General features: G+C 43.6%; 1 protein-coding gene and 1 non-coding gene across 2 annotated transcripts in view; both read left to right on the forward strand.

Moving 5' to 3' along the window:
- Positions 1–3,413: 3,413 nt before the first annotated feature.
- The window catches only part of LOC138397288 (putative ankyrin repeat domain-containing protein 20A5), a 32,887-nt gene continuing 10,686 nt past the window's right edge, over positions 3,414–25,614 (forward strand). The window contains exons 1-4 of the mRNA XM_069491236.1: positions 3,414–3,646; positions 5,550–5,664; positions 5,827–6,000; positions 25,045–25,075. Of these exons, the coding sequence (XP_069347337.1) occupies positions 3,414–3,646; positions 5,550–5,664; positions 5,827–6,000; positions 25,045–25,075 (553 nt within the window). The remainder of the gene's footprint in view (positions 3,647–5,549; positions 5,665–5,826; positions 6,001–25,044; positions 25,076–25,614) is intronic.
- Positions 12,248–12,353, forward strand: LOC138381085 (U6 spliceosomal RNA). The gene has a single exon (XR_011233028.1). It is a non-coding gene; the product is annotated as a U6 spliceosomal RNA (small nuclear RNA).

Below are 25,614 nucleotides of genomic sequence, written 5' to 3' on the forward strand. Positions count from 1 at the left end.
GTGCATCCATCCCTTCGTCCATCACCTCTCTGTCCTCCCTCTCACCTCCCAGCGACGTGGGCTCCTGGTTCCTTTCTGCCTGTTTGTCCCTCCCCGCCCCCAGTGCCCCCCACTCCCCCAGTCCCTGCCCTGGTCTCCTGCCCCTCTCCCACTGATCCCTGCCCCCGCCTTGTGACCCCTCTCACCTCCCATGTTTGCTGCTCTGGGCCACATATCTCCTCCCGTCCCTGGGTGCCCCTGCGCTGCCTGCAGTCCCGATCCCCTCCCCCACAGCGCCCTCCCAGACAGAGTCCCCTTCCTTCCAGAGCAGCCGCTGCCGCCGGCCTCTGCGGCCTACACCCACCACGATGACCCAGGCCCTCTGGACTTGGGGCACCCGCAGCAGGATGTGAAGCTGAGCGGAGCCGGCCTTGAGGCGGTGGACTCAGACCCCCAGCAGGAAGGAGGGTGGGAGCACAGGTGAGAGCTGGGCCTACCCCCAACCTCCCACCTGCCCTGGCCCCAGACAGGCAGTGGGAGCCACTCAAAGGGAGGGGTCAGCCTTGGAGTTTCTGGGGGGATCCGGTTTCCCTCCACCATACACCCCTCCCCCAACACACACTGGGGAACAGCCCCGTGGGGGACAGGAGCCCCAAGCCTGAACCTTCCTGAGGGCTTGACCCCAGGACAGACCCATCCCAGGAGGGCCAGTGAGCCAGCGACCCACAGCTAGGCCCCAGCCAAGCCCCAGTGGCCTCAGGGCCACTCACCTCCACAGGGATGTCCACGAGGCCAAACTGGCTGTTGAAGTTGGGCGAGGAGGCGAGGAGCAGGCCGATAGCCGGGAGTGACACCAGGAGGCTCCACACCAGGGGCTTGTTCTCGGGAAGGCTCTCCATGAAGGGCGGGCCCTGCGGGGATGGACAGCTGGCTGCGTGTGGTGGGTGCTGGGTGGGCAGGCGGGGCATGCTGGGGGCGGGGAGCCAGGCCTCACCTTGTAGTTGATGGCAAAGGTGGCCATCTGCATGGCCATGCCCATGACGTACACAGTGCCTTTGACCAGGCTTGGCTCAAACTCCTTGTACAGGTCCACAAACTGCTCTTGCCTGCAGGGATGCATGGGGGTCAGGGATCCCTCTGCTGCTCACACACCCTCTATGGCTCCCTGTTGCCCTGGCACAGAGCCAGGCCCGTGCTTGGCTGACCACACTGGCCTGGCCTTGTGTCCCTCCCTGGCCCAGACGACCCACAGGCTCTCCCGTCAGTGTCTGGGCATTCATCCTCCTGCCATTCCTGACTGCAGGGGCATTACCTCTTCTGGGGGTGGCACTCACTTCTCAGGCCCCCGGGCCTGGGCCTCCCTGTACAGGTAGACAAGGCTCAGGAAGTGCCCCCAAAGATGACGTGGAGCCGGCAGTCAGCCCGGAGGTCCAGCACCCGGTCTGGGCTGAGGTCTTCGATTGGCTCCTGGGGAGGAAGGTGGTGACCCTGGATGGCCAGGGCCACTCTGCCTCCTTCTCCAGCCCTGGAGAGCTGGCCCTGCGTCTGCGATGAGACAGCCTGACCTCGTGGGGCTCCCTGCCCGACCCGGCCCATCCCACCCAGGTCCCAGGCCCCACTCTCACCGGGGCGGCATCCCGTCTCCTCTCGCCCTGCGCTTGCAGTTCCCACTCCCTGTGACCCCACCACACCCGCCTCTCCCAGGACTCACCCCCTTCTCTCAGTCCACCTTGCTCTGACACCCCCGGGCACCCACAGATACCCTGGCTGCCCTTGGCTTCTCTCACCTCCTTGCTTCCCACCACCTCCCAGCTCCTCCTGTCCACGGCACTCACCCGAGTCCACCCGCCTCCACCATCTACACCTGGGTGGGATCCTGGCCCAGCCACTGGCCCGCCCTCTCCGGGCCTGTTTCCTCCTGAGTAGCTTGAGGACCCCCCACCTCCTGCCACCCACCTTCATCTGCAGCACCGGGTCCCCCGTGAGCAAGGCCCGGTCCACGATGCAGCGGCCCCGCAGCAGCAGCAGACTGAGAAGCTTCCTCGGGCTCCTGCGGACCAGAGGGCTGTGGGCGGGCAGCATGTCTGCCCCAGGTGAGGCCCAGATGAGGAGGAGCCTGAAGGCTTGCCCAGGTTCCCCACACCCACCCACGGCCCCTCGGTTTCCGGGGGGGTCTGCCGTGCCCCGAGCGGAGCTGTCAGGGTGGGGCCTCCACCCCCGAGAGGCCTTGCACCAGGAACAGGATGTGGGGTCTGGTCGCTTGCAGGGCCGAGATGGTGGTGCCCGACTTCTCGGAGCTTTCCAAGGAGAGAGCCACAGCCCCGTTCTTCGTGTTTCAGGTAAAGCGGCAGCTCCGGCCATTCTCATTTCCTTCCTCGGGGCTTTCACAGCCGGGGCAAACCTGTCTGCCACTTCCAAACCCCCAAAACCTGTCCCTGTCCTCATGCGTCAGAGCCTGTGGGCAGAAGACGCTCCCGGGGGACAGGACGGGTGGGGTGGGGACAGACAGGCTGATGTCCCACAGGTGTTGTGTGTGGGACTCTGGTGCCTGGACGAGTACTGGTACTACAGCGTCTTCACGCTGTCCATGCTGGTGGCGTTTGCGGCCTCCCTGGTGCAGCAGCAGATGCGGAACATGTCGGAGATCCGGAAGATGGGCAACAAGCCCCGCGTGATCCAGGTGCGCGTGGCGGGGAGAGTCCTGCCCAGTCTGGGGGTGGGCACAGCGCAGGCACGTCTTCCGCAGTGACATTGCCGCCCCTCACCGCCCAGGTCTACCGAAGCCGCAAGTGGAGGCCCATCGCCAGCAACGAGATTGTTCCCGGGGACATCGTCTCCATCGGTGAGGCCCCGTTCCACTCCATCCAGGTGGGAGCCCTGCCTCCGGGCCTCTGGCCAACCCTCCTGCCCTGCCCCGCAGGCCGCTTGTTGCTGTCATCCTCAGGGTCGCCCAGCGTCCGCGCCCGGCCCGCTCCTCCCCGCCGACGGAGCGGGCGTGGAGAGGCACCTGCCTGCGCCGAGGGCGGAGAAGGACGTCCCGGAACCCTCCTCGCGTGCTCCGCGGCTGCTATCTCGGCCCGGCGGGCAGCGCGCGGGGGCCCCGGGGCAGCCAGCGGAGAGCCGGGCCATCCCGCGCCGCAGCCGCCCCCTGCCGGCGACGCCAACGGCCCCAGAGACTTCCCCAGCCGCGGCGCGTGGGTCTTTGTGCTCACGCCGGCGACATCGCCTGCTGAGGTGCAGCGCGGGCGCTGACGGTTGACTTGGCCTTTACTGGTCTGACCCGCACGAAGGTGCGGAGCTTGCTCCTTGCGGGTGTCGGCCAGACAGGGTTGCCAGCCTTGGGCTACGGAGGCGGAGGAAACGCGAGGAGGAGCTGAGGTGTCCGCGGACCCGGAAGGCTCCACCCGAAAGAAGCTTTTGGCTTGAGCGGCAGGATGGGGCCCACCGCCTCTGTCCCTGCCCCTGCCCCTGCCCCTTCCAGGGCGACCCAACTTCCCCCGACTGAGACGTGTGACTTCGCATTCTTAACCCGAGGATATGACCATGACCTCCGGTTGAAAGAGATGGGGAAGTTCCACAGAGCTGCCTACCGGCATGAACTCCTGAAAGTGCAGAAGATCTTTTACCGCAACAGAGAGTTGCTGAATGAGACAGACAACAAGCACAGGTGATAGGAACCGTGAGCCCGGGGCTGGGCGCGGGCCGGGGGGCGTGCGGGAGCCCGAGCCCTCCTGTCGCCCAAGGGGCTCGGCTTTCTCCCCTCCGCGGGCGCCTGAGCACCTGGGATGAGGAAACCCTGGAGGGGTCCTGCTCCCAGGCGCCCTTTTTTTTTCTTTTTTTTAAATTTCAGCTCATTATGGGGGTACAAAAGTTCAGGTTATATATATTGCCCATGCCTCCCCATCCCCCTGAGTCTGAGCTTCAAGCGTGTCCATTCCCTAGACAGTGCACATCGCACTCATCAAGTAGGTATGCACCCATCCCCTCCCCCGTCAGAACTTCAAGCGTGCCCATTCCCATTCCCGAGGCAGTGTGCATCGCACTCATCAAGTAGGTATACACCCATCCCTTCCCCCCAGCCCCCACCTCTGTCCGATACCCAATTGGTGTTATTCCCAAATGTGCACTCAGGGAAACCAGTTTGCTGGTGAGTATATGTGGTGCTTATTTTTCCATTCTTGGGATACTTCACTTAATAGAATGGGTTCCAGCTCTCTCCAGGAGAACCAAAGAGATGCCATATCGCCATTATTTCTAATAGCTGAGTAATATTCCATGGTAGTCCCAAAACACATGTTGACGTGGATGCAGAGAGACAGGAACACTCATACACTGCTGGTGGGACTGTAAACTAGTGCAACCTCTGTGGAAAGCAATGTGGAGATACCTTAAACAGATTCAAGTAGACCTACCATTCGATCCAGCAATCCCATTATTGGGCATCTACCCAGAAGAACAAAAGTCATTCTATAAAAAAGACACCTGCACCCGAATGTTTATAGCAGCACAATTCACAATTGCAAAGATGTGGAAACAACCCAAATGCCCATCAATTCATGAATGGATTAGCAAAATGTGGTATAAGTCTTCAATACTAATATTAGTCATTGGGAATATCTGATTTACGTACGTTCTATAAGTCTAAGTACTGAACAAAATAAGCCATACCTATTCATTTGAATCCTGCATTTCCTTTGGTTTAAAGTTCTTTGAAAATCAAATTAAGAATTAACTTTGTTTCAAAAATGCACTGTTGTTATTTCAGCCCTCTTTTTTCATAGTATGTTTACGGTGGAAAGTAAAAACTAAAATGTCTTTAAATGCTAATCATATGAAAAGAACTACCAGAGACCTGTTCTATATACCAAAGTTCATTTAATGTAAGTCATCATGGACTGTGTGATGCCCCATTATCTTATGTATCAATAAGATAATTAAAATGCTGCCAATTATAGTTATAATAAATCATGAATTACAAGTGGCATTCCAATGACAGAGGTGTTAAAATGTGAAAAAAATGAGTTTCTTAGAATCACTGAAATACGGTTGTATCTCTCATCTTTCAAACTTACCACAAGGTAGGTATTGTATCATTTTTACTTAATCAGAATGTCATCATTATTAGGTAGTAGTCATGGTAATCGTTATAATATCTAACAATTATTGAGCTGTTATTTGTGCTGGGAACTCTTCAAAACACTTAGCATAGATTCTCACGTAAGCATCACAGTGGCATCCTGGGAGGTGTCCCCACTATTCTCATTTCCATTTTAGTAGTGAGGAAACTGAGACACAGAAAAGCTAAGTCATAGCCAGTAAGTGACAGCTTAAAGGAGGCTTCAAACCCAAGTTGAAATGACTCCAAAGGTCAATGTCTTTGTATTCCGATAGGCTGCTCTTTCATTAATGCAGTGAGTACTAAGAGCGAAGACATATTCTGCCTTCACAAGAAAACTAAAGATTTGTTTTGAAAACAGATGGACTACCATGAGATTTAATGTTTGCAATTACATAAATATGTTTTGAGATGGTGAACTACAATTTTCTAAAAAGTCCTCTCGCCTTCATAGGACTGCTCTCCATTTGGCCTCTGCCAGCAGAGATGCACAGGTGGTAACTTTCCTGCTGGACAAAGACTGTGACCTTAACCCCCGTGACGGCAAAAACAGGACACCTCTGATAAAGGTATATAGCTGCCAACTATTTCAGCATGAGATGGGTTTTCTTTAAACCCATAGGATAAAAATGAATTTATCTCATTGAAATATAACTCATAAGTGAAACCTGTGAAATGTTTATATTGAATTCCTAGAATTTACAATCTATTTCTTGGTCTAATACTGACAGGCCGTACAATGCCAGGCACAGGAATGTGTCATTCTGCTCTTAGAACATGGTGCCGATCCCAATGTTGTGGATGACTACGGCAACACTGCTCTCCACTATGCTGCCTATAATGGGGATTTATCAATAGCAGCAAAACTATGTGCTCATGGTGCCACTCTGGAAACGACAAACAAGGTATTTATTTTCAAACTATTGGAAATGCCTTTGTTTTAACATTGACATAATGTAAGGGCCAATTTTCCATGTTTGGAAGTTCAAGCATTCCCTGAATGAAAATATTTTGAAATACCTTAATTGTCTAAGGTTTTACATGAAATATTGATACTTTTAAAGAAGCATTAGAGGGTACAGCTTCTTTTATGCATTTAGGGTAAATATTTGTGATAACACTAAAAGTAAATTTTTTTTTCAAATTCTTTTCCCACCAAGTTTTTGTTTGTTTGTTTTCTCATTAGTGTAAAACAACATGGCAAAGCAAATTTACCCTGGAAATGGGCTCTATCATAAAACTTGAACAAAAGAAATGCATTTCACAAAAATGGAAATCTTGCTGTTGAGAAGTTCGTAAAAAACTAATTGCTATGAACATGGTTTACCTCTCAGTGGCAAGGCTAAAAAGGGAACAATGGACAGGGAGAAGGAGAGCTACCAGAAATATGCAGGCCAATTTGACAATTATATAAGTCAGGGAAAACACCAAGAAGAGGTTTTTGCATGTCCCCCCAAAGTTTTTATGTTTAGACCAGGAGCTCTTCAGCTGTGGGGATGATAATTCTCAGGTAGAGAGTGTTAGTGAGTGGTCAACCTGCCAAGTCATCAATTGTAGGAGAACTCTGAGGAAAGCAGATTGGTGGTGAGTAGGTGGGAATGAAGTGGGCAAGAAGAGGGAAGAACAAATTTTTATTTTTATTTCAGCATATTATGGAGGTACAAAAGTTTAGGTTACGCATATTGCCCTTGTCCCCCGGCCCCCCCCCCCCCCCCCCAGAATCAGAGCCTCAAGTATGTCCATCCCCTAGATGGTGCCCATTGCACTCATTCTATACACCCATCCCCTCCCCAACCCACATCTGCCTGACACCCGATTAATGTTATTCCTAAATGTGCTCTTAGGTGATGATCAGTGAAACCAATCTGATGGTGAGTCCACGTGGTGCTTATTTTTCCATTCTTGGGATACTTCACTTAGTAGAATGGGTTCCAGCTCTATCCAGGAAAATACAAGAGGTGCTAGATCACCATTATTTCTTATAGCTGAGTAGTACTCCATGGTATACATATACCACATTTTATTAATCCACTCATGTATTGATGGGCACTTGGGTTGTTTCCACATCTTCGCCATTGTGAATTGTGCTGCTATGAACATTCGGGTGCAGATGTCTTTGTTATAGAATGTCTTTTGTTCTTTTGGGTAGATGCCCAATAATGGGATTGCTGGATCAAATGGTAGGTCTACTTGAATCTGTTTTAGGTATCTCCATATTGCTTTACACAGAGGTCGCACTAGTTTGTAGTCCCACCAGCAATGTAGGAGTGTTCCTGTCTCTCCGCATCCATGCCAACATTTATTGTTTTGGGACTTTTTGATAAAGGCCATTCTCACTGGAGTTAAGTGATAGCTCCTTGTGGTTTTGATTTGCATTTCCCTGATGATTAGAGATGTTGAGCATTTTTTCGTATGTTTCTTGGCCATTCTTGTGTCTTCTTTTGAAAAATTTCTATTCATGTCCTTTGCCCACTTTTTGATAGGTTATCTTTATTTACAATATATAGCCTATATTTTATATTATTCCCTTAGTAATAGGGTTGAGTCTTAGAATTCAGAAGATGGCTTTTTAAAAACTCTTTTTTCTTAATATATACCATAAATAATCGTCTTCCTATTAGACTGCCTATAAGCCTTTTTCGGTTAATCAGGGTTATGGTTGGATTGGTTATGCAGATTGGAGATGACGTTATATGTTTCTTCTCAGCATCATCCCTTAAAAATGCAAGTAATTTAGTGCCTTTACCTATGCTAGAAATAATTCATATAGACAGTAGCAGAACTTTTATTAAGAAACCATTATATTTCTATTTCTGATTCATATTTTGCCTAAAATAAAAATAGTTTTAAGTAACAACTAAAAGGGAAACCAGAATGAAAATGGATTAAAAAGGTAGATATGCATTAGGGTCCCAGGATTACCATTATCATTGAGAATAAAATTTCATACTGAGTTTTTTAACAGCTGAGATAAAAATCTGTGATCTTGTAATAGGAGAAATTCCATGGACCATTTAATAATAAGCAATCAAAGTTCATTTGAAACCTGTCTCTTTTAATTCAAAGCCCATTTCCTTAATGACCCACTTGAGCAGGAGTGGCAGACATTGGCATCTGGGATCTTGTCACCATTGGTAGAAGAGAGTCAAGTGAGTTGGCATCACCTGGAGAAATCCTCCACCTTTGTTGAAAACTTTCAAACCTGTCTCTCTCAATCTATAATTTCTCAAATGTTAATATTTGCCACAAAAAAATGTATTGTCAAAGAGGGATTAGGCAAATTCAGACGATTGTTTTCATACTGGACACACAGTGCACAATTTTGTAATATTTCTCACCAATAGATGATCATGCAAACTTTCTGTTGGGGAACATTACTTCTTGTAGGGCAGATATTCTTTGGAATATAGTTTAGGAAACACTGCTCTAGAGGTAATATTTAGATCATTAACTCAATAAAAATACTGCAAATGTTCACTACTATATCTTAGGATCTGGGGGTGTAGAGACAATAGATCCTGCCCCTGCCCACAAGAAGCTCTTTTTAGATGAGAATCACTAAAATCATTACGATATACCATGATAAATGCTGTGACAGAAGCAAAGATTCTTGGGAGCAGTAAGTGTCTGAAGTGAGCTTTGGAGATGACCAGAGCTAACGCAGTGAGGCAGAGGCGGCGAGTTTCCAAGGGAAGGAGTAGCACATGGGAAAGCACAGGGCTGAGAAGGAAGGGGCTACTCTTTACTCACTTTCTGTATTATATGTACATTCTTAGGGTCTTATATAAGGTGTTCACTTCAGTTGAGAAATACTTAATTTTGTCCATTACTAATTGTTTTTGCTGTATTACAGCTAAAAGACACACCACTTTTGATTGCTCTGAAACAAAAAAACATGAACGTGGCACAATTTTTAATAAAGGAAAAGGCAGATGTAAATACGGTTGATGCCCTGGACAGGTACAGTAATTAGTTCTTTTATTAAAAAAAGTGAGTGTTTTTCTAGAATGGTAACAGTCACTCAAGTCGGAAATATTAAGCGAATAAGAAGATTACCTTGTAATTATTGGGGTATAGTGAAAAATGTCAACAGAAATGTTCAGTTAGAAAATCAGTGATTTGGACTGGACAATGTAAAGAACAGTATACAGAAGGATTCATCTTCTTTTACAATATTGACTGTTTGTAATTTGATGTTTTTTATCATATTATCTTTTTTCAGTGATATGATCTTGTATTAGCTAAAGGGGTTTCATGTTAGTTTTATGAAGTACGAACTTTAACTTTTAGATTGCTTTATGACTCAATATGAACTTCTTCACCCCGTCAGAGTATTTGTCTAACCTCTGCTTCTTACATACTTTTCTTTTAAAAATGCTCTATTTCACATAGATAGGAGCTGAAATTCATTTTGTCTTTTGCATTACTCAGTGAGTCTTTGCTTTAAGTTGCTTTCTTTGAAGCATATTGATGTTAAGTTATCCTTAAGTGACTATGAATTGCTATTACCAGATAGTGTGGATTCATCAGCTTTTTCCATTTGCATTTCTAGTGTATTTTGGTGTTTTTATTTTTAATTGGTATGGGCAGAGGGAAGAAAGACAGCTTTCATTGGATAAACTTTTCCTTGAATGAAGATGAGCCATAGGTGGGTGATAAAGAGAAAAGAGATAGATTTAGACTCCCAGAAACCTGGGTTCAATTCCTGACTTCCCACTTGCTAGATGTGGACCTTGGGGACATTATTGATCACCAAATATGTTTTCTGATATGAAAAGGCAGATCAAAAGATATCCACCAAGGGTTGCTGTGTGTGAGATTATGTGTGTGTGTGTGTGTGTGTCTGTGTGTGTGTACAGCATTTACTTCAGTGCCCAGCACATGCTTCTCATCATCGATACCTGAAAGTACTCTGAGTACAGTTCTTACCGTTATTACTAATATTGTTGATGTAAGGCTGTAGGTAGCTTTTACTTCTGTGACCCCTACCTGACTTTGAATTAAAATATATTCCATTTAGACTAGGGAAGAATTCTCCATTTAAATCTGGGCCTATTTTAGATAAGTGACCTCAGCATAGTTTCTTGCCCATCAAAGGGCTATAAATTAGCAACTTTTACTATGCCATACCCCAGTGAGACGGGAGGCTTTCTTTTGTCCCTTTCTTTTAGCCTCAGTGGTAATTTACAAAAGTGAACCCTTGAGCACCCAGGATTCTTGTGTCTACAAGTACATGTAAATGGTTAATTGTACACAGACAGGCAAGATAGTGAACTGGTAAAGTATATCATATTAGTTGTTTAAGTAACTTTATTAAAGTTCCTAAAGGTGGAGTTATCTCTCTGTTATTTTAGAACACCCCTCATGCTTGCCGTACAATGTGAATCATCCAGTACAGTCAGTCTTCTGCTCCAGCAAAGTGTTGATGTCTTTGCTAAAGATTACCAGGGACAGACTGCAGAAGATTATGCTGTTGCTATTCAGCCTTTTACGTAAGTGTACCCATTCAAAGACTAGTTGATACTAAATTGGGGTATAAGATAATTATAACTATTGCATCTTATACATCAGGGGAGATTTCATAGTTTGGGTCAGGTAGTGCTGGAATGGCCGCGAGGTAGTCCACTTCAATTGCCGGGAATCAAGCAAAAGGCTAGCCTAGTCAGAAGTAGCAAAGGGTGCAGGATTCTTTTCCTCAGGACATTTAAGACCTTTATCCTTAGGGATCTCAACATTGTCCATTTTATTCCAAGTATAACCCCTATGCATGGATAAAAATAAGGTCACATCCTTGATACTTCTAATTAGTTATTTGGGTCTTGAAATGTCCAGTTTAGCAGAAACTCTTGTACCATACCCTGGGGGCTATCTCCTAGACCAGCGGTCCCCAACCTTTTGGGCACCAGGGATCAGTTTCGTGGAAGACAGTTTTTGCATGGATCGGGTGGCATGATTTTGGGATAATTCAAGTGCATTACATTTATTGTGCACTTTATTTCAGAATTATTATTGCATTGTAACATATAATGAAATATTTTTACAACTGACCATAATGCAGAATCAGTGGGAGCCCTGAGCTTGTGTTCCTGCAACTAGATGGTCCCATCTGGGGCTGATGGGCGACAGTGACTGATCTGACAGGAGGTGGAGCTCAGGAGGTGATGTGAGTGATGGGGAGTGGCTGTAAATAGAGACGAAGGCCCTCACCTCCTGCTGTGCAGCCCAGTTCCCAACAGGCCACGGACCAGCAGCAGCCTGCAGCCTGGGGGTTGGGGACCTCAGTCCTAACCTTCTCCTTGAATTTTAAAGAACTTAAGGGGTTCCAAAGTGCAAGGAAGATGATCCTCTTTTATAAGTCAGAAGGAGGAAAAAAAGAACATTCTAATCATTCAGTTGTTTCCCTTGATTCGGTTGCTGCATTGTTGCTATGGAAACTGATCCTGCCATCCGGTAATGATGACCTTTGGTACAAGGACACCCTTGCTGGTTCAGATCCCTCAGTCTTCATGGTCATCCATACTTAGACTTCCAAGTAACATTTTTTTTAGTTCACGTACAGATGCTCATGTGCTCAGCCATTGTTCCCAAAGCAGCAGGACCCTGCTCTGCAGCTGGGCCTGCTAGCTTTAGCCACACACATAGTGAGCAAAGTGACCCTTCCCCCCGCACTTCAAACCTTACATAGAACCCACATTTCGGCTTAGACTTAGTCTAAACCTTCATGGCAAGTTATCCTTTGAAGCCCTTTTCTCAAGCAAATGTTAGTTGAGATTGTTCTAAACTGTCAGAGAGGTTCAAACAATGTTGCAGGAATAGATCAGAGTTCCCTTTCTTCTTTGTACCAGCTCTGTACCCTCAGGTCTGTTTGTGTCCTGTGTAGCACCTTTTCTGAGGTAGCGAATGGTCCATATCATCCTTCCTCAGTAGTGGGCACCAACTTGCCCTTGGCCCCGAAGTGATCTCTTCCCCATAATAACAAAAATCTCCCAAGCTGCTTGGTTCTCTACCTCAAGGTTTTAAAACATTTTCAAATTCTGCTTCACAAAGAAGCCATTCAACTGAAACCTCTGAGTCTAAACTAGGGTAGTTGGATGTAACAGGGCTAAGCCTCACCCAGGACTCATCGATACCCACATACAGAGGTGGGGCTTTGTGCTTTCTCTGGCAGCACATATCCTAAAATCGAAACAATACGGAGCAGTTAGCATGGCTCCTGTGACAATATGATGTGCTCATTCTTGAGACACTCCATATTTTGCACAGTCCCTGGAAGGTCATTTGACTGTTTGCTGACTAGCTCCACCAAAACTCTGAGTCCAGCCCAATGGGCGGCACTCAATATCGAAACTGTGATGTTCTTTACAAAGATATCTGTGTAAGGTAATCTATGAAATGAGAAGGGAGCTTAGCAACACATGGCATGTTGTGTGCACATATGTTGTTGGTATGTAGCTCAGAAATGAGAAAATGTCAACTTCCTTTGTGGAACTTAAAAAGGTAGGATTTTATGTTCCATGTCGGTTGGAGATGAACATGGAGATTAAGCATCATTCTAACAAAGGTCTGCTGGTTCAGAGTCTGAGCAGCTAGGGAGGGAACAGTAGTAGTTCAAGCCAGGTCTTGACATCTGTTTGTTTTCTGCCCTTTGCATGACTGATTGTCTCAGTGATGGGGGACCGTAATGTTATCTAATTTAAGGAGATAATGTATTTATAAATACAGTTTGTTAAAAATTGTGAAATAGCTGAGGTGGCCTGAATTATGAGCTACAAAGAATAGAACAACTAACAACAAAAATTAGATCTTAATAATATGTTCTGAAAAATGCAACATTTGAATATTAGAACCTTGAAAAAACACAGATTGGGTTTCATTTGGGCTTCTATAATAGCTTCAGCAATGAAGTTCAGGAACCAAGTATTCCATTGCATCACTTTCTCTGAGCATTTCAAAAATGTTGTCTCAGTACATTTTTATAACAACCTAGTTAAGGCAGTAAAATCCTTACTTTTAGAAGAAAATATTGAGCCTAAAAGAAGCAACATGGCCGTGAAGAAATAGCTGTTTGTGGAGCTAGAATTTATTCCGATTTCAGGATATTTTCCATTATGTCTAGCTGGCTCCAGTTAATGTAGTGAGTTAATTCATGAGTACTTCACCTTACTTTTTTCTTCATTAATTAGAAGCTGTATTAGAAGTTTGTAGATAGACCTTACAAATTTGAAGTGTATATGGTAACATTCTTACATTAGCTGTGATATTTTCTGAAGTGCTCTAAGAATTTACTATATTTAGTAAAAATTTTTCATATCTGTATTAAAATAGTAATTTTATTTATTGTTTATTCATAGGTTATGCCGGCAAATTTTAGAATACAAAGAAAAAATGAAACATAATAATCCTCAAAATCGCAGTCCAGGTAAGACTTCTAATAGTGAGTTGCTGTTGGTGGTTCTACCATAATAATAGTAGGAGGTTGTGACTACAAAAGATCAGTTAAAAAATTAATATTTAAATTTCTTAATTTCTTCCTTAGAAGCCTCAAATTCAGAATTACTTAAGAAGTTAGTTGTAGGTAATTTATAATCCAAAACAATATTCTGAAAAAAAATTCACTTAATTACTTGCTTATGGTCTCTGAAATCTTATATGATATTTTTGTATGAATAAGAAAAGAGATGTTTAAGTTAGTATGTTGTAAATTTCCTCTATAGTCACATTATAATGAGTTGGACTTGCTATAAAAATGAATCTTCTATTTAGTATTATAATAAGTGTTTTGCATTTAGTAAAGGAATATTCATTACTGTTGACCCTTGAACAACATGGGGGTTAGAGGCACCAATCCCCCTTGCAGTTAAAAATCTGCATACAACTATTTTTTTTGGAGACAATGTCTTGCTCTGTTGCCTAGGCTAGAGTGCACTGTCTTCCTCATAGCTCTCTGCAGTCTCAAACTCCTAGGCTCAGGTGATCCCCCACCTCAGCCTCCTGAGTAGCTGAAACTACAGGTATGTAATACCATGCCTGGATAAGTTTTAAATTTTTTGTAGAGATGTGGTCTTGCTCTGTTGATCAGGCTGGTCTCTTTTTGCCTGGTCTCAAGCAATCCTCCCAACTCAGCCTCCAAAAGTGCTAGGATTATAGGCATGAGCCACCATGCCCAGCCGGTGTATAACTTTTGGATCCCCTAAGACTTTGGTAAGCGTCTATTACTGACTAAAAGCCTTACAGATAACATAAATGGTTGATTACCACATAATTTTGGTATGTATTATATGCTGTATTCTTACAATAATGTAAGAATATTGTACTGTATTCTTACAATAAAGCTAGAGTACAGAAACTATTAAGAAAATCATAAGGAAGAAAAAGTATGTTCATTACGTGGAAGTGGATCATGATAAAGGTCTTTATCTTCCCGGTCTTCACATTGAGCAGGCTCAGGAGGAGAAGGGAGGGCAAAGGTTGGTTTTGCTGTCTGTTGGCGGCCGAGGTGGAAGAAAATCTGCTTATAACGGGGCCCTGCAGTGCACACCCCTGTTATTCAAGGGTCAATTGTATTACATAGTGATTTCTGTCAACTAAAAAGGCAATGTCTGTGAACTCAACAATACCTTTGTGGTACCATAAACAAATGGCAATAAGAAGTGCAAAATGTATCCCGTGTGCACCACCAGCAATAGTGGGTCATTTCTTAAAGATACCTACTGGGTAGAGAAGCCAGAAGGGCAATTCTTTGTTTTGAAGTACAAGGCATGTTACATATTCTTGTGCCAACATATTGTCACTGTTAATCGACTTCATTGCCCATAAGTTGAAATTGAATGAAATACATTTACTTTGTTAGAACAGGATGTGTTCTCTCTGCTCGATAATTGCCACAGTATCTATCAGCAATGTTAGAAGAAGATATTCTGTTACTACTGGCTAGAGTTTTGTCATAATATTCCAATAGAACAACTCTGGGCACAACAAATTATAATAAAAGTACAAAAATGCTTCACAGTAACAAAATGCTACTATGCTACCTCAGTCTGATACCAAATGCATTGTATAATCTAAATTGTAATGTAGTCTCTACTTCTGAAACAATTTCTGTAACTTAAGTTTTGCAAGTTGCAGGAGAAGGAAGATGGAATAGACTTAGTTTAGTTCTTTAATGTGCTCAGAGTGGAGCTGTTTCTATTTATTAAGAATTTCTGTGATTTTTCAAGAGAATTGTCAAAGAAATCATTTTTATGCATTTATTCCCTTGCCCACTTAACAAATAACTATCAAGTGTCTTTTAGGTGTGAAGCATTTTTCTAATGTTCCAGAAGACAAACATTCAAAACTACTGTCAGGAGCTGGTTATTATCATTGTCCTTTTTATTATTTACTACTTTATTCAGTGTTTCCCGTGTGTCTGATGCCCCCCGGGAGCACATAGTGACCACTTGTTATGTATTTATTATGTTAACTGTAACATATGCCTGACACTTTAAGTCCATGGGGAGAAATTAAAGCTTTAAGAAAATAGGTAGGATGTGAAGTGAGCATGGCAGAGCGAATAAAAGTCTGCCAGATGAAGAGGCAGAAGGATGACGCTTGGCAGGAGGAACATCTTAGAAGATTGCGTGCTTGTCAGAAGGAACGGCAAGTGCAAAATCTGGTACTCAGGAGTGAACTTTGCAGGGTTTAAAGCAGTTCGGTTTCCTACAGCAAAAGTGTAATGTGAGAGTGGCTGGGAATGAGGTGACTGCCTCGCTGAGATGAGCTCATGAAAGGCTTTTTAATGTACAGAAATGAGCAGATCTTACCCTGTAGGCCATGGGCAATTTATCAAAATGCTTTTTGCTGTAGACAGCAGATGACCTAACTAACAGTGGCTAAAACCATAGGGACAAGAGTTGCTTTGGTGGGTCAGTGTCATCAGGATCCCACTTGTTGTCCCTCTTTCAGCTGTGCTGCTGGTGGCATTTTGCTCTTGTCTCCTTTCATGATTGGCTAATTAGCAACAGCTCCAAGTATCATGTTCTCACAGGACAGTATCTGAAGGCTGAAAGGCCTGCTTTTCTTCGCATGTTTCTGTTAAATAGGGAGAAAACTCAGAAGCTTGCAGGGGACTTCCTGTAACGCTTTATTGGCTGGGTTACGCCACATGCTCATTCCTAAGCCAATCACTGGGAAAGCAGATGTAACGACAGTGATAAGCTTAGAATAATCATTTCTGGTTTGGGAGCTGGGTTGGGGTATTGGGCTGAGAAATATCCGACTAAGATTGTGTTTCCCAAGCAAGAAAGAATAAGATGGCTGTTGTAGGGAGCCAGCAAAGTGTGCTGCAGGGATTCACTGGTGAATTTTGAGCAAGGGAGCCACAAGATTAGATTTGGTCTAAAACAGAGATTGGTTATGGTCTAAAGTAGAGATTGGCAAGCTCTTTACGCTAAGGGCCACAGAGTGAATGTTTCAGGCCAGGTGGTGGTCTCTGTCACATCTACTCAACCTTGCATTGTAGTGTGAAAGCAGTTGTAGACGGTATGTAAGCATATAGACACGCCTGTGCTCCAATAAAACTTTATTTACCACTGGGCACGGTGGCTCATGCCTGTAATCCTAGCACTCTGGGAGGCCGAAGCGGGTGGATCTCTCGAGGTCAGGAGTTCAAGACCAGCCTGAGCAAGAGCGAGACCCAGTCTTTACTAAAAATAGAAAGAAATTATCTGGCCAACTAAAATATATATAAAAAAAATTAGCTGGGCATGGTGACGCATGCCTGTAGTCCCAGCTACTCAGGAGGCTGAGGCAGGAGGATCGCTTAAGCCTAGGAGTTTGAGGTTGCTGTGAGCTAGGCTGATGCCACGGCACTCACTCTAGCCCGGGCAACAAAGCGAGACTCTGTCTCAAAAAACAAACAAACAAAAAAAAACTTTATTTACAAAACCATATGGCAGGCTGGATCTGATGAGTGGTCTGTAATCTGCTGAGCCCCCACATAGGGGATAGGTGGAAGGCAACCACATAAAGAGACTGGGAGACAAAGGAAGCTTTTGCAGTAGTCAAAGCCATCGTTTCCTTGTCACCAATTCTTGGAGTAGTCTCGATCTATTAATATTAGGAGGTTTTCACTGATCCATGGTAAAATACAGAAAGATAGAGAGCTCAGTTTATTCATTTTAAAATGTTGATCTTTTCCTTGGTATTATGCCTTTTCATTTGTTTTGCTTAATGTTTTTTAATTTAAGAAATAATAATAATAGTTGGCAGTTTATTCTTCCTGCAAAAGCCATTCATTAGGAGCCCATGTTAAACTAAGAATTATGAATATAATTATCTTATATGTGAATATTTATGTGTATGTTTCCAGTGGTAGTAGAAACATAAAGCAGAGGCAGAAAAGAGGTACAGTTAATACGATTATTGAGCGTGCAACGTTAGGGGGCAGAGAGAAATTTCAAATGATCCATAGATTTCCATGCTGTACACTGGCATTTAAACTGGACATGCGGAAGGAATAGGAAATTGTCAGGTAAGCAGAGGGGAGCAGCAGGTTAACAGGGAAGACTAGACTAAGTTTTTTCTATACATGTTGCGTTTCCTGGGATATTCATGAAGGAGATTTTCAGTAGGTAAGTGGATAATAGACATTTCCAGCTGGAGATGGAACACTGAGGTTGGATATGCAGACTTAGAATAATCTTATTCTAATTATCAGGCAAAGTCATAGATCTGAATGAACTTATCCGCGATGGGGAAAATGCAGAATGAGAAGAAGTCCAGTGGGAAAACCCTGGGCATATCAATATTTCCCAGAGGAGAAGCAGTTAGTGTAGAAGACTGAGAAGTGGTTAGGAAAAAGTAGGAGAGAAATCAGAGGAAATGATGTTGCAAAAATTTTAAAAAGTGAGAATTTCAAGGAGGGAGTATCTATTCTAACAAGTAAGATTACATGACATCCTTTCCAAAAGAACAAATTTTTAGTTGTAAAGCCTACTGTTTATGTGATTGGTTGTTCTTGCATCCAAATGTGGAGGAATATAGCTGCCAAGATCCTAATCAGTTTCTGTAAGCGCAGCAGCTACCTATGCAGGATGAGGGAAAATGGTCTAGACTGGTGAGTACACCTCTCAGCACTTTTCCAGAATTGCCAAAACCTAAGGGTCACATGTGAGGAAAAGTGTTGTCTTTCTTATCTGCCTCTTGTGGAATTACTTGTTTCATTCTCAAGTCCTTGACAAGCTGTTCTGCATCCATTCCAAACCAAAAATCTGGCAGTGAGAAATGGAACGTGCTGTCAGATGTACCTGCCCTCCCTGTGGCATAGGATCGTAACACAGTCATGTTTGGGCAGTTTCAAGTTGTCACCAGAAACAGTTTAGAGGCCAGGCACGGTGGCTCCCGCCTGTAATCCTAGCACTCTGGGAGGCCCAGGCGGGTGGATCGTTTGAGCTCAGGAGTTCAAGACCAGCCTGAGCAAGAGTGAGACCCCATCTCTACTAAATAATAGAAAGAAATTAACCAGACAACTAAAAATACATAGAAAAAATTAGCCAGGCATGGTGGCACATGCCTGTAGTCCCAGCTACTTGGGAGGCTGAGGCAGGAGGATTGGTTGAGCCCAGGAGTTGGAGGTTGCTGTGAGCTAGGCTGACACCATGGCACTCATGGTAGCCTGGGCAACAGAGTGAGACTCTGTCTCAAAAACAACAACAACAACAACAACAACAACAAAACAAAAAAACCCCCCAACAGTTTAGAGACTGTCAGTTTGGAAAAACTGACATCTTTTAAATATTTGTTGCAGAAAACTAACATATATATATATATATATATATATATATATATCTCAAAAGAAAAATGTAAGGTGATATGCTGAATATACTAGTTCTCAGTATTTTGGGAACTTTGGTGACATCAGTAGAAAAGTAAGCTCCTGACTCTTTTTTGTTAGTGTAATTCTCTTTTCATTTACATTCTCCTGATATCTCTGCTTTTACTGTTTTTTTTTTTTAATTTCTCCCAAAGGAAAATATTACTATAACACATTTGTAACATATGTATGCTTGACAAGTGTGTATTATTTCTTTTTGAGAGAATTGGCTGCCTGTCCTAAAGTATATCTGGCATTCTATTAGCTTCTCTTCTCTTCTCTTCTCTTCTCTTCTTTTATAGATAGGGTCTTGCTCTGTCACCTAGGCAGAGTGCAGTGGTGTCATCACAGCTCACTGCAACCTCAAACTCCTGGGCTCAAGCCATCCTCCTGCCTCAGCCTCCTCAGAAAGTAGGATTGCAGGTTCATGCCACCATGAGCAGCTAATTTTTCTATTTCTTGTAGGGACAGGGTCTCACTTTTGATCAGGCTTCTGTTAGTTTTTCATGCTAATCTTCTTTATATCTTTAGCACAGTGACTGTTACTGATGATGGTTTGTCAGGAGTTTAAGAGTCTGTGGAATTGTCAAATACAAATCGTTTTATCTGACATAGTTTTCAGGGGAAGCACTTTTCCAGTATTATATATCTTTAGAAACTGGTAATCTGTGTCTTAACTAGAATATGTAGTTAATTGGATTACCATACTTTTAACCATCTCCATGTAAGATAACTCCCCTTCGCCCACAAACAAGTTAAAGGTCCTATTGGACCTTAAAGATTAAAGCCAGTATTTCTGCATAGCAGTGGATAGGTACTCCTATAATGTGGATGCAATTTTTTTTTTTTTTTTACTTTTCTACTGGTTCTGTCAAGAATTGTCTTTAATAGGTGAACTATGTTTTACTTTTATTAAGAGATTAAGAAAAAGATTAAAAACAAATAAAAGGAATTCTGTGATCAGTAGTACAGCATTATACAATATCCAATGGCTTTGTTTTTTTTAACAGATATCCCTGTTACCTGAATGATGCACAGTTATTTTACTTATTTATTTATTTATGTTATTTATTTTAAGAGGTGGGGTGCAGTGGCTATTCACAGGTGAAATCATAGCACACTGCACTCTTGAACTGTCAGCCTCAAGCCATTCTTTTGCCTCAGCTTCCTGAGTAGCGGGGACTGCAGGCATGTGCCGCCACGTCCAGCCTGATGCAAACTTACTATACAAGGAATTAAACCTTTCTAAGGCTGAGAAAATTGATCCTGATCTTTTCATGTTCTTTCATACTTTCATACCTTTCATACTGCAGAACATATTGTCCATCATGAAGATTCCCTATGTTTTACTCTAGTTATAATAGGATTGTTGCTTGTGTCACGTGGTTTTCTGACATCATTGTTTCATCTATCCGTTTTATGCCTGTATGCAAATGGGCATGGAAATACAGGCATTGCCAAGGATAATGTGAAGGAAATCCATTATGGAAACACATTCTTTGAAATACCTTCTGATTGTAGTCCCACATAAAATATCAACTTAAATAACAAAAATTTCACATAATACAATTGTGTCAGGGATTCTCAAGATGACCCCCATGTTTGGTGACTCACTAGGAAGACTTACAGGACTCAGAAAATATACATACTCAGGGCTCTGGTTTATTACAGTGAAAGGAAACAAAGCAAAATTGCCAAAGGGCAAAGGTGCATGTGGTGAAGTCTGGAGGAAACCAGGCACAAGCTTCCAGGGGTCCTCTCCTATGGAGTTACCAGGATGTGCTTAATTCTCCTGGCATCAAATTTTGACAACAAATATGGAATGTTTTTTCCCAGTTCTAGAGTCTCATTAGAGACTCAGTACCCAAGTTTTTTTAATGGGCGCTAGTCACAGAGGCATCCTCTCCTTGGCATGGATCAAAATTCCAGACTCCCATAAGGAAAGGCACTGTTCAGAATAAACCACATTGTGCAAACAGTTTAGGGACAGTGAGCCACTTTTGTCAGTTAGGGAATGGTAGGAGTCTTCCCAAACCTAGTTCCCACGTGCCAGCAAAGGCCAGCCTTGCAGGCAGGCCTATGTAAGGACGGCAGTCTCATGCCTGCTGTATGAAACCATTTCTGCAAAGCAGTCATAGCCCTGACTTAATTTTTGGTGTTGTCTTAAAATTTTATTTTTATACCAAATAATATCATGATATAACATAACATGGTACCGCTTTTAGTTGCATCATTCATTTTAGGTTGCAATGCTGGTTACTTTTTTGATTTTTGGTGAATATTGAAAAGGTATTTGTATATTAGTTACTATGACAATATCAAATAATTATAATCTGTCCTTATATGCTTAACTTTGCAATAAAATTTTTAGGTAAAATCAACAGAATGATTTCTGATTTAAAATTAGAATAAAAAAATCTCTTACTTTTGTTACATGGATGGTCCAGTTTTGATTCATATTGTGTTAAATCCCTGTTTATAATTATAAAATAAGATAAAATATTCAATCTTTTATATCAATTATTTTCTTGCTTAAGGGTGCAGTTAAAATTATTTGCTTTATGTATTTTTATATATTTCCATTTGGGAGATAATAGCCATAATCTATTACTTCATCTTTAATTATCTCCAATGTTCAAGGTGACTGTGTCCTGCTGTAATATAATAGCATGTTCAGTGAATATATGTTTTTTTTTCAGAGCAGTTTTAGGTTCGTAGCAAAATTGAGGGGAAGGTACAGGAATTTTCCAGAAGCGCCTGCCCCACACATGCACAGCCTCCCCCATTCTCAACATCCCCCACCAGACTGGTGCAGTTGTTACACTTGAGGAATCTGCACTGACACATCATCATCACCCAAAGTCCATAGTTTACATCAGGGTTCACTGTCTATGAGGCTGGACAAATGTATAATGACACATATCTGCCTTTGTAGTGTCACTTACAGAATTGTTTTGCTGCCCTAAAAATCCTCTGTACTCTGCCTTTTCATCCTTCCCTCCCTGCTCACTCACCCCTGGCCAACACTGATCTTTTTGCTGTCGCCATAGTTTTGCTTTTTCCATCACGGTCATATACTTGGAATAATACAGTGGATAGCTGTTGGAATATTTAAAAAACTAAAAAGCCCCAAGGTAATTGAATGCCATCATTTAAGATGTCCTTGGTCCTTGTTTTTCACATTTTGTTTTGTTCATCAGCATAGGGTCTGATGACATGCTTACCGTGCTGAAAAAGCATGATTTCTGTAGACATGTGCCACATCACGGGGCAGGGTGAGAAAAATGACGTCATGGAGTAGTACATAGCACTTAACGTACCATCCTGGTCTGTGAGGTGGGTCCCGATGGACTCTAGCAATGTAAGGGGACAATCTTAAGAGGTTGCACTTAAAAAAAAAACTGGAATCACGAAGTCTTTTTTGCACACTTACTTTGTGGTTGCAAATAAGATCAGAGAGTGAATTCTGCAGATGAGCAAATCCTCACTGATCCTCTTCCTCTGAGGCTGAATTTGAAAGCAGTCTATGTTATTACAACACGGCTCTCCTACCACTAGATTTTCTGTCATGAGGAATGCCAAGAGAGTCACAGCATTCCCTGGCAATTTGCCACAGCCTGCCCCGTGTTTCTGTCTTCTTGAGCTTCCCTCTGAATACAAGGCACAGTTCGGAGTGTATAAGCTGTTAGGGCAGTGGCCTTTCCACTGGTTCCTTGTGAGGGAGATAAAATGGCAGGTGAGTTTGAGCCCCGTTTGCCCCGTCCATAGGGCGGAGACAATAGCTAGAACTAAGTAAACTTAGCAGCATCTTCCCCAGAAGAGGATTAGGGAGAGTAAGTACACCGATCTCTCTTTAGCTCTCCTCCACTGGCAGCTGGGCCATCTTTGCAAGGACCCTTGACCTTGCTCTGGTTGCTGGGTTTCGCCATGCAAGCATAGTACAGTGCCCACATACCTCGTTTCCTTGTGATGGGCGTCTTATGCTCAAGCGAACAGTTTCAACTGAAGAGCTGGAGAAGCTGTGTTGGGTCACAACAAAATAAGTACGGTCGTCCCCCCTTATCTCGGTGGGATGTATCCCAAGACCCCAGTGAAGGCCTGAAACCATGGATAGTACTGCATTCCGTATGGACAAAGTTTTTCCTATGCACACATATCTATGATAAAGTTTGTAAATCAGGCACAGTACGAGATTAACAACCAATAATAAACCAAATTAATAACCAATAATAAAATAGAACAATTATAACAACATACTGTACTAAAAGTGACATGAATGTTGTCTCTCAAAATATCTTGTACTGTACTCACCCTACTTCTTGTGATGATGTGAGATGATACGGAATCTACCTGACGAGATGAATGAGGTGAACGATGCAGGCACGGTGATGTAATGTTAGCTGCTATTGACCTTCTGACTGTATGACAGAAGGAGGAGATCATTTCCTTTGGGTGATGCTGGATCACCAAGCCATGGTGACGTTGAGGGCCGGATGTGAGGACTAAGGGGTGGATAGCCATACAGCAGGGGTACACTGGACAAAGGGATGATTCCCATCCTTGGTGACATGGAGCAGGATGGCTCACAATTTTATCACGCTACTCAGAACAGCACACAATTTAAAATTTATAAATTGTTTATTTCTGGAGTTTTCCACTTAATATTTTTGGACTGTGGTTGACCGTAGGTAACTGAAACCACAGAAAGCAAACCAAGGATGTGATATTTGGTCTTTGACCCCATTTCCTGGAATTTGACTTCTAATATCCTTAGACTCTCCAGAGTGATGTCTTTTTGTGCGGTAATGATGGACTGATGGCCAGCAGCCCCTAGATAGCTTCAGGATGGGGGCTGGTCACCAGAAAGACCAAGGCAGGATTGGAGAGTTGGGACTTCTACCCTATCCCCCAACCTCCAGGGAGGAGAGAGGGACTGAAGGTGTGAACACCAAAGGCCAGTGATTTAATGGGTCATGGCTGGTAATGAAGCTTTCATAAAAACCCAAAAGGACAGGGTTCAGAGAGATCCAGAGAGCTGAATATGTGGAGCTTCCCAGAGGGTGGCACCCCTGGGAGGGCATGGAAGCTCTGCACCCCTTCCCCTATACCTTGCCCTAGGCATCTCTGCACCTGTATCCTTTGTAATACCCTTTATAATAAACTGGTCGACAGTAGTGTTTCCCTGAGTTCTGTGAGCCACTCTAGCAAATTCACTGAACCCAAAGAGGAGGCTGTGGGAACCCCAACTTGAAGCCAGTTGGTCAGAAGTTCTGGTGTGGGGAAGGGACAGCCTTGTGGACTGAGCCTCAACCTGTGGGATCTGATGTTATCAGCAAGGGGATGGTGTTGGAGTTGAATCAGAGGACACCCAGCTGGTGTCCACTGCAGAATTGATTGCTGGCTTCTTGGTGGGAAAAAATCCCCACACCTTTGTTCACAGAAGTCTTCTGTGCTGATGATTGTTTTGTGATGTGAGAGCAGAGGAAACATACATGGAGTGTGTTTTTCCAACACATCCATCACATAAGGGGTCAGTTAGACTCTGTTCTAACTGCTCCTAGACCATTAGTCTAGAATTCATGCTCTTTAGGTTGACGCTGTCCTCATGTGACACTGAACCTGCCAATGATAGCATTTTCTGTCAGTGTGGCAGGGTTTGGTCAGGACCATGATTATTGTACACAGCAGGTCACATGTGGGAATTGAATTTTGATAGATCCCATTTATCCTTGTGTTTGCTAAATACAAAGGAGGGAAAGCACGAGTTAGTGCACTAGTTGCCTGCCGGTGTATAACTGATTATAACTAATATTAATTCCGGTACAGTCTCCAGGTATGGGCCCCAAATAATATGTTGTAACAAAGCACCAGAGTCTTATTTTAACAAGGCGTAAAGCACTGACAAAAGCTTCCATGATTTTTTTTAAATGAAGGCAGAGTCCAGCTATGTTGTCCAGGTTGGTCTCAAACTCCTGGCTCCTCAAATGATCCTGAGTAGCTGGGATTAAGGCATCTGCCACCATGCCCCCCTATGCTTTTAATATTCTGTATTTTTCTATTGTTGATTTAAAATGTATTTTATTTTTCTCTGTAATAGTGGATGAGATTACTGAAGACCCTGGAATCAGGTAGGATTTTACAGATTTTTAAAAACTATATGTTAACTAAGGCAATACAGAGGAAAAAAGTTAATATTTGTTGAGTATTCTACTCTGAGCTAGACACCGTGTTATATGCTTAGCATTTATCATCTCATCTAGTCATCCCAACAGCTTTGCAATGTATCTGCACTATAATGATCTAGTTTTTCCTGAGCAGGCCACTGTAGTTCAGAGAGGTTGACTGAATGGCCCTTGTTCCTATAGTTAAGAAGTAGCTGATCCATGAGCTGACGTCAGTCTGTCTGGCTCCCAAATCCCTTCTCTGGCCTCTCAGCATAGCTTGACAGAGACCTGTGCAGCACTGGGAGCAAGGTACTGGGTCCCAATCAGATCACTTCAGAAGATCACGTTTAGTTCTATGTTAACTCTCATTTAGAGTTTTCCTCAGAAGCCGCGACATGTTTGACAATTGCAGTGGTAATGAGCACCTGGTTTTTACCATCAAAGGATTTAGGGCCGATCTCGCTTAGCTGTGGTGTGGCCACAGGACCAGGTGTCTCTCAAAC

The sequence above is a fragment of the Eulemur rufifrons genome, chromosome 2 (assembly GCF_041146395.1).
Source record: "Eulemur rufifrons isolate Redbay chromosome 2, OSU_ERuf_1, whole genome shotgun sequence".
NCBI lineage: Eukaryota > Metazoa > Chordata > Mammalia > Primates > Lemuridae > Eulemur > Eulemur rufifrons.